The sequence below is a fragment of the Cynara cardunculus genome (assembly GCF_001531365.2).
Source record: "Cynara cardunculus var. scolymus isolate 2C chromosome LG 14, CcrdV1, whole genome shotgun sequence".
Taxonomy (NCBI): Eukaryota; Viridiplantae; Streptophyta; class Magnoliopsida; order Asterales; family Asteraceae; genus Cynara; species Cynara cardunculus.
The window spans coordinates 13,266,780-13,280,038 of NC_037541.1; the positions used below are offsets into that span (position 1 = coordinate 13,266,780).

The 13,259-nt window shown below is 35.2% G+C and overlaps 2 protein-coding genes across 2 annotated transcripts; one reads left to right on the forward strand and one right to left on the reverse strand.

Annotated features, from left to right (window-relative positions):
- The first annotated feature begins 170 nt into the window (after positions 1–170).
- Positions 171–7,118, forward strand: LOC112526493 (mitogen-activated protein kinase homolog MMK2). Its single transcript, XM_025136785.1, has 6 exons — positions 171–404; positions 1,603–1,732; positions 2,666–2,803; positions 4,010–4,342; positions 6,088–6,271; positions 6,868–7,118. The coding sequence occupies exons 1-6, from the start codon at positions 229–231 to the stop codon at positions 7,038–7,040; spliced, it is 1,134 nt and encodes a 377-aa protein (XP_024992553.1). The 5' UTR covers positions 171–228; the 3' UTR covers positions 7,041–7,118.
- A 1,111-nt stretch (positions 7,119–8,229) lies between these two features.
- Positions 8,230–12,686, reverse strand: LOC112526449 (probable polygalacturonase). Its single transcript, XM_025136731.1, has 6 exons — positions 12,600–12,686; positions 11,419–11,760; positions 9,877–9,997; positions 9,621–9,795; positions 9,161–9,231; positions 8,230–9,075 (listed from the first exon to the last, which is right to left on the reverse strand). The coding sequence occupies exons 1-6, from the start codon at positions 12,684–12,686 to the stop codon at positions 8,372–8,374; spliced, it is 1,500 nt and encodes a 499-aa protein (XP_024992499.1). The 3' UTR covers positions 8,230–8,371.
- Positions 12,687–13,259: the final 573 nt, after the last annotated feature.

Here is a 13,259-nt window from a genome sequence, read left to right on the forward strand (position 1 = left end):
TTCATCAAGAAATAAAATCTAAACCCTGATAACAGGTGTGTGGTTTGATCAAAAGTCCATTTCAACAGCACAAAAAGATAACAGAAAACGTCAATTTCTTCACGGATTTCCATACCCAATTACAGTTCAAAAGTTCCCCAAACTTTTAAAAAGGTCAATACCCCATTTTTCTTCCATCTTCTGGGTGTTTTCTACTCAAAAAAACCAGAGAAAAAAACCCAAAAATCCATGTCTCTAATGGAATCCAGCTCTGCAACTACAGGAGATCAGAGTCATATTAAAGGAATTATCACTCATGGTGGTCGTTATGTTCAATACAATGTGTACGGTAACCTTTTCGAAGTTTCTAGAAAGTACGTTCCTCCGATCCGGCCTGTTGGTAGAGGAGCCTACGGTATCGTATGGTATGAAAAACTCGTTGATTTTGCTGCTTAATTTCGAAGTTTTCAGTATGATTGGATGTAGATTTGTGTATTTGATCTGTTTTTGAGTTTGATTTACTGTTTTTGATCGTGATGAGTAGTATTGAAGCTCGGATCTGGAGATGAAGATCTCTCATGAATGAATTTTTAATCGTTTTTTGCAAGTAATTGTGAATTGATCGATGAATGTTCAATAAATCATGTGGGTTTCTTATGTAGTTGTTGATCTCATTAGGGTTTTCAATTTGATCTCATAATCATGATTGATTAGTTTGAATTCTTGCATTTATATATTAGGAGATTCACTTTTTAGCCCTTTTCAGAGCAATCTTCCCAAAGTAGTAAAACTTATTGCTAATGATTCCTTACGTAAAAATTCGAATCCTTACGCAAAAATCTGAATCATTACGCAAAAAAGGCGTTTCTTTTTAAATCTGAAAGTCGAGTTCACGACATTTGCTTAAACTCCGGCTAAAATGAGAATTCAATTGAAAAAGTGGCTAAAAGGTGAATTTGGTTGTGGAGATCGGCTATTTTTGGTCAATTTCCCTTTCTATATAACTTTGTTTTTGTGTGTACGAATGAGCATTATAATGGTGATTTATGCCATGTTTTGCAGCCGTAAATAGGTTTATTTTTTGAGCTTATTGAAAAAGCCCTATTTGGATTGCCATAAGCTAGCATATTGAAATGATCTGGCGGGGGGTTTTCACTTCTTTTTTTTCAATTATGCCCTTATATTTATGTAATTAATTTTCAACATTTGTCTTTTTAAGTCATTTTACATTGTCATCCAGCTTATCAAGCAGTTTTTACCAAGCATGACTATTTTATGAGCAAACTTTTCAGCCAACAACCAACTTTTTAGCCATTTGTCAATGAAGAAGGCGCACGGTTTTAGAAATATGTAATTGTTACACTTTTTAATTAATTAAATGACGATTTTACCCTTGATAATAGAGAGAGTAACGAATCTTTCCATAAGGGTAGAATTGGAAAGTAGGCACTTACTTTTGAAAGTGGACCCTTATTTTTGGTACAAACTGAATTTTGGGGCAGAGGGAAGTATACTAATCATTTGTAGTTCATTTCTGAACCTATTTGAAGTATGAGTGATAGGGTCGGATTAATCCCCTATTTTTCTCAAGAAAATTGACCGTCCTTCGTATATTTATTACAGTGCGGCAATGAACGCGGAGACACATGAAGAAGTTGCCATCAAGAAAATCGGTAATGCATTCGACAACCGAATAGATGCCAAACGAACTTTGAGAGAGATCAAGCTTCTCCGTCATATGGATCATGAAAATGTGAGCTTCCTTTCTTAACGTTTATAGTTGCTTGAATTGAAACCAAACGAGTCTAGTAAACCCCACCCGGAGGTGGGGTCCCCTTTAGGGTGGATCAAAGGTTTGTAGAGTCGCGGTTTGATCTTGTGGAAAAGTCAAGGTTGTTTGACCCGGGGAAAAGTCAATTGTGCCAATTTGGGGAATAAAATACATTTTTTTTTTCAAATGGGGACCTTTTAGGTAAGACGCAAGACTAGGTCTTAGGCTTAAGCCCAATGTCTTTAGCCGTATTCCACCATTTCGGGGGATTTCTTCCGTATTTTGGTTGATCTTGAAGGATTTTTTTTGAAAGTTTTTTGGTTGATTTTGAGGGACATTTTCGGTTTTTTTGGCTGATGTCCCTTGTATTTTCTGGTATCTCGGAGCACCCTCAAAGTTTACCATGTGCACCTTTCATACCCCAAAAAGAAATTACTTGCAAAAATCGGTTGAGCAGGTGAACGGAACCCCCTTGGCTCCTTCGACCTTCATAAGTCCGCCTAGGGGTGTAAACGAGCTGAACCGAGTTGAAAAGTAGGCTATTCGAGCTCGCCTTGATAAAATTATACTAGGCTCAAGCTCGAATCACTTTTTCAATCTAGGGCTCGAGCTCGAATATTTTTTGAGTTATCGTGCTTAAGCTCGATGCTCGCATATGAGCTCGAACTCGCGATTGATTAAATCGTTTATTGACTCGAGTTTGATAATTTCTATATTTTTATTGTACGATTTATGAACATATGAGCATGTTTGGCTCGGAAAAGTGTATGCTCGAACTGCTTGGCTCAACTTGACTCAGACAAATTTAATCATTCATAAATGTTTACTTATTTGCATGATTACCCTTTATGTTAACTTACATTTATTTATTAACCAATTATTTTGTTTCCTATTATCTCATGCTTGTCTTTGTAGGTTATCGCAATCAAAGACATCATACGACCTCCACAGAAGGAAAATTTCAATGATGTATACATCGTTTATGAGTTAATGGACACCGATCTTCATCAGATAATACGCTCAAACCAACCTTTGGCCGATGATCATTGTCGGGTTTGGCCCCCACTCTCTTGATGCTTTGTCAGAATTATTTTAATAAAGTTACCATGCTCGCATATGGTTGGGAAACCTGTTAACGTGACCTTGAGTGGGACAAAAATGCATTTTTTTGTCCCACCAAAATAGGTGAAACAAAAATCACGGAGATGAGACAAGATTGGTAAATTACTAAAATACATGTCAAATTAAAACCCTAAAACCTTCCATAATTCTTTCACCTGCCTACCTCACTCTCGTCTGTCCAAGCCCGTCCACTTACAAAACGCACCCTTCATGGCCATTGTGCTTCTTTTATTTTAGGATATCCCACTGAGGAAGTTATTTTACTTTCTCCGTCCCAAAACAAGTGTCCACATTTAAAAAGAAAGTTTATAATATGTATATACTGCAAATGAACTCACACACCCATTTCACGTTTAGTGAGGTATGAACCCTTTACCTCCTGATACCGATAGGTCAAAGGCCCTTTCGTCATGTTTTTATTTTAGTTCGTCCCAAAAGTGTCCACTTTCAGAAGTAAGTGCCTACTTTCCGATTTTATCCTTTTAACTATGAGATGGAGAAATTCATTACTCCCTCTATTATTAACGTTGTGTTCTCGAATTTGGGAGAAAAGAAAAGAAAAAGGATGGAAAAGAAAGGAAAGGAAAATATTTTTTTTCATTTGTGTTCTCGATAGGGAATGAAAAGGAAGGAAATGAAAAAAAAGAAAATAATTTTTCATGTTCTTGAACAAGAGAGAAAGGAAAAGAAAGATGTCTTTTTTATAAATATACCCTTTAAAAATATATCCTTTATAATGAAAAGTTGGGTAGTTTTGTAATTTTAATGATCTTTTTAAAAGGGTTTTAATTTCTTTCATTTTCCTTCTCTTTCCTTCCATGTTTGGAAGGAAATTTTTTGAGGAAATTTATGATTATTTTTCTTCTGATTCCTTTCCTTTCTCTCCAACAAAAGTTTCAAGAACACCATTTCTTTTACTTCCCTTCCCTTCCCTTTCCTTCGTAAAGAAGGTTTTGGGAACACAGTGTAAGGGTAAAGTTGTCATTTAGTTAATTTAAAAAGTGTAATAATTACACATCTCTAGAATTGTCCGCCTTTTTCATTGTGGACATTCATTTTGGGACGGAGGGAGAATTGATTTATCCTAATGACTATTAATTTTTGTTGAGATTGATGCTTTTTGATTATTGTATGCAGTATTTTCTGTACCAAATTCTTCGAGGACTCAAATACGTTCATTCTGCACATGTCTTGCATCGTGATCTAAAACCGAGCAACTTGCTTCTGAATGCTAATTGTGACCTAAAAATCGGAGATTTTGGACTTGCAAGGACAACATCTGAAACCGACTTCATGACCGAGTATGTCGTTACTCGGTGGTACCGGGCCCCGGAGTTGCTCTTAAATTGTTCAGAATACACGGCGGCAATTGACATCTGGTCGGTAGGTTGCATTCTTGGTGAAATCATGACCCGACAACCCTTGTTCCCGGGCAAAGATTACGTTCATCAACTTAGACTCATCACCGAGGTAATCAAGTTTTCTAGTCCTTTAAGCCCTAAAACTTTTTTGCTAGGCAGGGGTCTTAACGGAAAAGACTTCTCTACCCCTTTGGGTGGAGGAAATATCTGCATACATGATACCCCGGACCCTCCTTTGAGTGGGATATATTGGGTACCTTTCGTTTGCTTGGTTTTCTTATGGGAGATTTAGTGCCTGTTTGTTAGCAGCTTAATGAGCTAATGGAACCCACAACTTATTCGGTTAGCTATACATGATTATTTGTTTTTTTTTTTTTTGAAGTATATAATATTTATATACGGCAAATGCAACAAATAAACTCACACACCCTCCTCATCTATGATGAGGTTGGAACCCCTGACCTCCTAGAAGGCCAAGGGATACGATACCGCTAGGCCAAAGGCCCATTGGTTACATGATTGTTTGTTAGTGGCTTAATGATATAGAAAGCGGCCTATTCAATAAGCTAGAAGGTAGGAATCTCCATATTTGAAGAAATGTCTATAACACAATATTAAGGAGAGAGATATATTATTTTAATTGTTTCCACCAATGAGATCGAATGTGTTGTAATTTTTGTAAAGTTTTTAAAGTGTGTTGGGATGATGAATTCATAAAATATTTTAATAATATAAATGATGTTGGAGTTGCTAAAATAGAGTAGTTGATGGAGTTGGATGTAGTTTTTTTAGAGATTTTGGTTTTTGATACTCTATTCCTGAAAAATTATAGCATAGTTGTTGGAGATGCTCCGAAAATATGGTTGTTAGCTGAAAAGCTAGTTGTTGGTTAATAAGTTAATTGATAAACTAGTCATGCTTCGTTAAAACTAGTTGATAAGCTAGATGACACTGTAAAATATCCTAAAAGGATATGTTGAAAAAATAATTAGAAGAATATAAAGGGTATAATTGGAAAAAAAACTGCGAAAAAACTCTTGAAGCTTATTGAAACACTACTTGAAGCAGTTTTTCAGAAACCTCACTTATGGGTAACCACACAGGGTTTTTTCAATAAGCTCAAAAAATAAGGTAGCTTATGGTTACCCAACATGGTCTTTAAGACATCTTTGTTGGGTATGAAGATTTGCATATGTTTAACATGGTGACATATATATATATATATATACATATATATATATATATATATATATATATATATACAGGGGAAGGATCGTGTGAGAAGTAAGAAGCATAAGAAGACTTGATCACTTTTAATCTCATGCCCACCCATGAATTGCGGTTTAGAAGTGAATTGATCCGGTGCATCTCGGTGCACCTCATTAATGTTGACATTCAATTAGGATTGATTCAAGAGTAGAGATCTCTTCTTACGCTTCTCACCTTAACTTCCCTTCTCACCGGAACCCAACCTTATATGTGTGTGTATATATATTTTGTTTTTGCTTAGACATGAATTCATTGATTCGATACAAAGGGTTGTCCACCATCATGGGAAATATCGATCCGGTGGCAACGGTTAAAGTCCCGTGATTATTTATTTGTTTTGGCTATTTAACATTTTGTGGGTCCAATCTATTTATTGTCCAAAACAAACCCAGTAAATCCCATGCATACGTGATTCTTGATTTTGGGCCCAATTTTCTTGATGCGAGAAGAAAGAATCAGGACGGAGCCCAGAAAATAAAGATCGTCTGTAAATGGTGTAAACGAGTGGCGTGTTATCATTATGTGCGCCATTTGTAGTATGCCTAAAAAGATGGTTCATTAAAAAAATTTCCTTTTTTGGTATAGCTCATTGGTTCACCGGATGACGCGAGTCTTGGATTTCTCAGAAGTGATAACGCCCGAAGATACGTTAGGCAACTTCCTCAGTATCCAAAGCAACAATTCTCTGCTAGATTCCCGAACAAATCTCCTGGTGCTCTGGATTTGCTCGAAAAGATGCTCGTTTTCGACCCAAATAGGCGTATTACAGGTATATACCACTTGCTTTTCACTAATTATACGAGTTTAGAAAGAAAAAAAATAGATTTTTACAAATTTATGTTGATGGCAATTGACAAATAGTTACTACATCGGTCTCAAAATAATTGTTCAAGATGAGAAAGGCAGACAACTTTAGAAATGTGTGATTATTACATTTTTTTTAATTGACTAAATGACTATTTTACCCCTAACAGTAGCGGAGGTAATGAATTTCTCCATCTTATATTTAAGGGTAGAATTGGAAAGTAGAGATGAGGTCTATGTGCATCTCACCCTCTAGACCCTAATAGATTTCTATAAACTTATGTTGATGGCAATTGACAAATGGTTACTACATCGTCTATAAATAACTGTCCATAATGAAAAAGGAATACAGTTTTAGAAATGTGTAATTGTTCCATTTTTTTAATTAACTAAATTACCATTTTACCCTTGATAGTAGAGGGAGTTATGAATTTATCTATCTCATATTTAAGGGTAAAATTGGAAAGTAAGATCAGATCTGCATACATCTCACCCTCTAGACCTTACTATCGAGTGGGATTTGTTGAGTCAGTTTGGATTATTTCCGGTTTCTTTTTGCAGTTGATGAGGCTCTTTGCCACCCGTACTTGGCACCCCTTCACGATATCAACGAAGAGCCGGTTTGCCCGAGGCCGTTCAGTTTTGACTTCGAGCAGCCATCCTGCACTGAGGAGAATATCAAAGAGCTCATATGGAGGGAGTCTGTAAAATTCAATCCTGACCCGACTCACTGAGTGGGATGGACTCACTCAGTCAAGAGATATATATACATATATATGCATAGGTGCTATATATATGTATTATATATATATATATATATATATATATATATATTTATATGTATACTAGTTAGATAATTGTGACATGATCCTAGAATGACTGTATTATACACATAATGTTCTTTCCACTTTTAGAAAGTTCAAACAAATCCAGATTGCAACGTTTGTTCTGTTTTGGAATTTATTCAAGCTTGTTCTTTCCAGTTTTATGACCCTTCTGATCTTTTTGGAGACCCGGAAACAATATCTCATGTTGGAACACCCTCCTGCATACCCCTGCTCAGTTGCTTCTCGTTTCAAATTCAGATGGCAATTTCTTGTTTAACGAAAGAAAATGCTACATTTTATAGAGTCGAGATTCTTGAATTCTGGGAAATGTACAACTTTCATGCACGATCAGGTTCGGGATTCAAGGCCGGTAAGGATGTTGGGGTTCGTGCACGCGAGGGGGAGGGATGGAATTTAAGATCCAAGATCGGTTGGGGAGAGGAACAAAAGTTGTCTTATAAGGACCAGATACCTCTTCTATCAGACTGTTTAAAAGCCGTGAGTCCATTGTAATATAAAGCGGACAATATCTGGTACTTTTGACAGATGATGTTACATTTAACCTCTAGAAAATGAAATTACCGTATAACCTCGAGTGATTCTCCACTCTTTTATAGTTTTTTTTTTGACGTTTTTCATATAAATTAGGGTTCTTATAATGAAAACTACGACCATGTTTGACAAATATAAGTTGGTATATCAAAACCACAAGGGTGGTGTCAAATTGGTTTAAGCTTGGCTCCAAAGGTCAAAAGTACTAAGAGGTCTCAGGTTCAAATCCAAGGAGAAATAAAAAATCCCCTTGTGGCCACGGAGGTTCAAATGCGGTGACTTCGGGTTATCTGCAAAGCAGGTGGTCACCCTGGAATTAGTAGGCTCGCATAGCGGGTTGGATATCCAGGTTAATCAAAAAAAATTGGTATATCAACTAATTTTTACAAACAAAAACGACCAGTTTATCAACAAACACCTAGTTTATCAGTTAGTTTTTATCAAATATGACTAGTTTATCAGCTAATTCACGAGTAATAACTAGTTTACCGACCTGTATGCCAAACACACCCTAAATTCTTTACTCTTTATAGAACACAAAATCTTGATCAATACCCATTTTAACAACACGAGAAACATTCCGCTACCTCCATATATAATACAAATGCATCTGAAACCGTCAAATACAGTACGACGTATAACTTTTACTGCATAAAATACAAGTATTTGAGAAGAGGGCCCCACAATTAAGCCATTACATAAGAACACTTTTTAAGCTCAATATTGTCTATTTCTAGTTTCTCTTGTGGAAAAGTGCACATCCCAATCTTCTCAACCCCTTGGTCAGGCAACAAGTCACATGGCTTTGGAACCACACCACTAGTCACCCCTTCAATATCACTACAAGTCCAAGGAACCTTTTTCGCCTTGACCCGCATCCCGATGGTCGCGTTCGATATACAAATCCCTGTAAAACTGTCCCCCGAGATCCCCTCTAGCCGGGCCGCCATGGTGACGTTTTCCGCCACCACGTTTTGGTAGTTTATGTTCTGGATGATCGGAACTGCTTTTGGGTCCCAGTGAGTGTCGGCGTGGGACCCGTAGTTTCCGGTGATCCAGAACACCCATTTCATGGTATGCAGCGTCATGCCTTTTACGTAAATGTCCTTCACGTATCCACCGCGGCCGACCCCTGTCTTGATCCTGACGGCCGATTCGGTGTTGATGGCGACGATGTCCTCGGCCCTCACGTCGCGGATCCCGCCTGACATTTCGCTTCCGAGGGCAATGGCGGCACTGTAAGGGGAGATGCACGTGAGTCGTCTGATGATCAGGTGTTCTGTCGGCATGCCGTATGATATACCGTATTCGTCCCAACCACTCTTTACCGCTACACAATCGTCTCCCGAGACAATATACGTGTCCTCTATTCTTGTGTTTGAGCAAGAATCTGTTACACGTTACATTTGTTACCGTTACTGAAAATTCGATTAACCAGAAAAACCGAGACGAAAGTAACTGAGGTCAGAACTAACCGGGGTTAATTCCATCGGTGTTTGGAGATTGAATTGGAGCCAAAATTGTAATCCCTTGTAAAATAATGTTGCTGCAATACAACACATATAAGGTTAAAGATTAGATTGGACTGAATTGTCACATATTTGCATTGTAGGGGCAAAATGTGAAATTGTATAAATTACAATTTTGATCCCTATACTATCCTTAATTTTCATATAGCTCCCTTGATATTTAAACAATGAACAAAAACCGAACCGAATCGAAATTGAAATGGTTGGTTTAGTTTGGTTTAAAAGCTTTCATGATTCCTTTTAATCCTATTAAAGCGGGTTTTATAAGAAAGAACGGATTTGCACTTCGTTCAAAACTGAACTAATAAACCGCTTACCCTTTGAATACGGTATTTGTACACGAAAAAGGGTATTTTCGGAAATTTCAGTATCCGAACGAATATGCTAGTCGTAAAATGATTATTACCTGCTATAAACCGGATGAACATTCCATGATGGAGAATTTAAGAAAGTAACATTCGATATTTGAATGGTATCTGAATACATGATCTCAAACAGGTAGGGTCGGGTGTATTTCAATTTTTTCCCGTGGAATTTTTGCCACCAAAGCAAGCCTTGGCCGTCGATCGTGCCGTTGTCACCTAATCCGATGGTCAAGATTAAATTTCGAGAATTTAAAACAAAAACTGTTAAAAAATTGATGTCTAATTTGGTAATTTCACCTGTGATGATGACGTCGGTGAGATTTGTCCCGAATAGAAGACTAATGTACCTTCCCCCGGCTGCATCCCTTCCGTGACCGTACGATGGGAGGGGATCGATCACTGGCCATTGATTTATATCCTATGGTTGTTGAACTCAAAATGGTTATTTATCGTTTGAAATAAATAATGGAAAATAATCAAATAAGAACTATAAAAATACTGAGAACTGTTAGAACCAGTAATTTTGGGTTATTTACTTCGAATTTTGTGTTATTTTTTTAAAAAAATAATGATTTTAAATTTGATTTATAAGTGTTTTCTACTTTTTTTCTTAAAAATACAATATTTTAAATTTAAATTGTCTAAGAAAATAAAATGTTTCCAATATTATAAATATTCATTTATGTATTTACCTATATAATTAGCAATAAGCAAATTGTATGAAAAAATAACGTACTTTAACTTGATTTTTATTTTGGATAACGTATTTTTAAAACTTTCATTTTGGTATCTAAGATGAAAAGCTTTAAACATTTAAGTACCCGGGTAAACAGTTGAAGCATTAACCAATTACCATGTTGATGTGGTATCCGGTTAATGTTTCTGCAAATAATATTGAGTTGGATACCATATCAGAATGGTAACCGGTTATTCGGGTACTTAAATGTTTAAAACTTTACATCTTAGGTACAAAAATGAAAGTTCTAAAAGTACGTTACCTAAAACAGAAATCAAGTTAAACTACGTTATTTTTTCATACAATTTACATTTAGCAATATATATATTATATGTTTAATCAAGTATTATTTTAAATAAAATAAAAATATATTATTTATTTATTACAAGTTTAAACTTTTATTATTCAAGTAAGGCCAAATCAATATCACATGTCCAAAACAAGCCAAGAATAATACCTTTATGGTTGTCTGTACTTTTGTCTTTTATGTAAAATATTTCAATAATGTATCTGATTTAATTCATGCATTGTGAATGTAAAAAGCTGGTCTGATTTTTGTGATGGGGAAATTTGTAGGTATGGATGTTTACCTCTTAATAGTTCCATTAAAAGGCAGTCTATGAATCGTTAAGAGGTGAATCTTGTTTGAAAGAAAAAAAATGTCTCTTGATGGTTCTAAAGTTCTCTGAATGATTTTACATCATGGGTCTCCTTTAACCATTTAGTAAACTAATTTCATTGTAAACAATTATCAAACAATTATATTTCATTTTGCATTATATCATGAGAGTCTATTGATCATTCTGACCACTTAATTATTTTGCACCAAACCATTCAGCAACTACCAAACAGTTCTTTACGCAAGTTATGTAATTGCTAATTAGCGAATTTCCTCCATTTTGACTTTAAATGTCAAACAAGTTGTTTTTAATTTTTAAATTAATAAAAATATGTTTAATTTTTAAGAAAATTATAAAATTATATAAAAATTAACAATAAATATTCAAATATATATATAAAAAAAATTATATTGAAAATTAAAAAAATAAGAATATGTAAAAAATTAAAAAAAAATATAAGTTTGACTTACAAAAGTCAAATACCTGGGAAGCAAGGAGGGTGGCATCCTTGTGAAGAAAAAGAGTAAAATGGCTTGTGAGATTGAAGCTGCCAGTCAGCCATTGACCAGCCGGTACATAGAGCTGAGCCCCGCCGTCTGAGCCGTATTGGCTCAATTTATTCACTGCTTCCTGAAAGGCCCTCGTATTTAGAGTTTTGCCATCTCCAACCCCTCCAAAATCTGTTATTGATGCACTATGGCCCCTACAGTTTATTGCTGTGTATTCTAATGACCCTTCTAATGCTTTTACCTTTCTACCCTCAACCCCTCCCATACTTGCCACCCCCAACAATACCACCACAAACAACCATATCATCTCTCTCATCTGCAAAAGAAACATACCAAGACATAAAATGTTACCAGGGGTAGTATTGGTATTTAACGTTGATACGAGAAAAAAAAACAAGAATACGATTATGGGTCCTGTTTATTTCATCGAAAAAAGGTATCTACATCATTTTCAGCCAGAACTAAGGGACTATTTGGTTGGTTTTCCTTTAAATCCTCTGTGGATAAAACTGTCTGCATAGATCATGAATGTTTTTGTTCGGGATGGTTTTTTCATAAACGAAGGAAGCTTGTTCTTTAATTAAAAGGACATGTTTAGAAAAAACTTGACTTTCTACATAAACCCCCTCCTAATGAAACTTACTGAATAAACCACTTTTATATCATTAAACCACTATCAAACAATCATGTATAGCTCACTATGAGTCTTATTAAAAACTGCTAGCAAACAGACCTTGAATAGAGTACATTGTGGATCAAGAAGCTCAAACCATTACTCTGAAATGCTACGGTACTAAACACGAACAAGACTTTCAGTATTCTTAGCATACTGAAAGTCTCTTGCTTTTATTGCTATAACCGATATAATGAACTGTACTTTATCTGTCTACAGTTGTATACCTATACAAAATAACTGTTTTTGATAGAAAACTGGTTTAGAATTTTTGTGGGCAAAATTTAAAGAAAGTTTTAAGGTAGAATTTGCACTTACTTGAAGATGTAGTGGCTTCCTTTGCTTCTTGTGTTTTAGGTTTCAAAGAATGTGATATGAGATGTGTTTGGTGGGATGTTGGAAAAACATGAAGTCTTTTATGGGTATTTATAGGACCAAAAAGTCCAATACTATTAGCATGGATTTATAACTATATAACATACCGGTTTTTGCGTGTACTTTTTTATAACAAAACCTGTAGTGTAAAACACGTTATAAACTGCGTATACCCAAAAGGGCAAAAACGACATTTCACTTCTCTAACTAATTTCCCTCTTCCCCCCCCCCCCTCTTGTTATGTTTCTTCTTCCGTTCGATAATTCATGATCGAGTAGAATCTTTGAGAATATTGTTAATTGTCAGATATATACAGTTTTAATCTGTTTATCATAAAATGGATCGATTTTGCTGATATTTGTCTCAACTGGATTGAACTGGTAAAATAATAAAATAGTCAAAACAGAAAAAGCTCGGACAAATTGAAGTTATTCGAAGTTTATCCAAATGTTTAATATTATGCTTTTTACATTCATATTTAATATATCAGTTATTTATAAAAATCGTAAAAAGTCAGATAAACCGATTCAATTTTAAAATTTATTTATTTATCATGATTTATTTTGACATGTTATCCAATCTGTTATATTTGATAAGATAAAAACTTATGTAATTGTTCCATTTTATGGTCTTAATATTATTTTATTTAGATTCTATTTTGCACTTGTGACTCTTTAGTGAGTGATTCATGATTGTAGTTTGGACCTTTGTGGCACAAGAAAATTTAGGTAATTGTTTTTTTCCCAAATAATTTCATTTTTGCATTT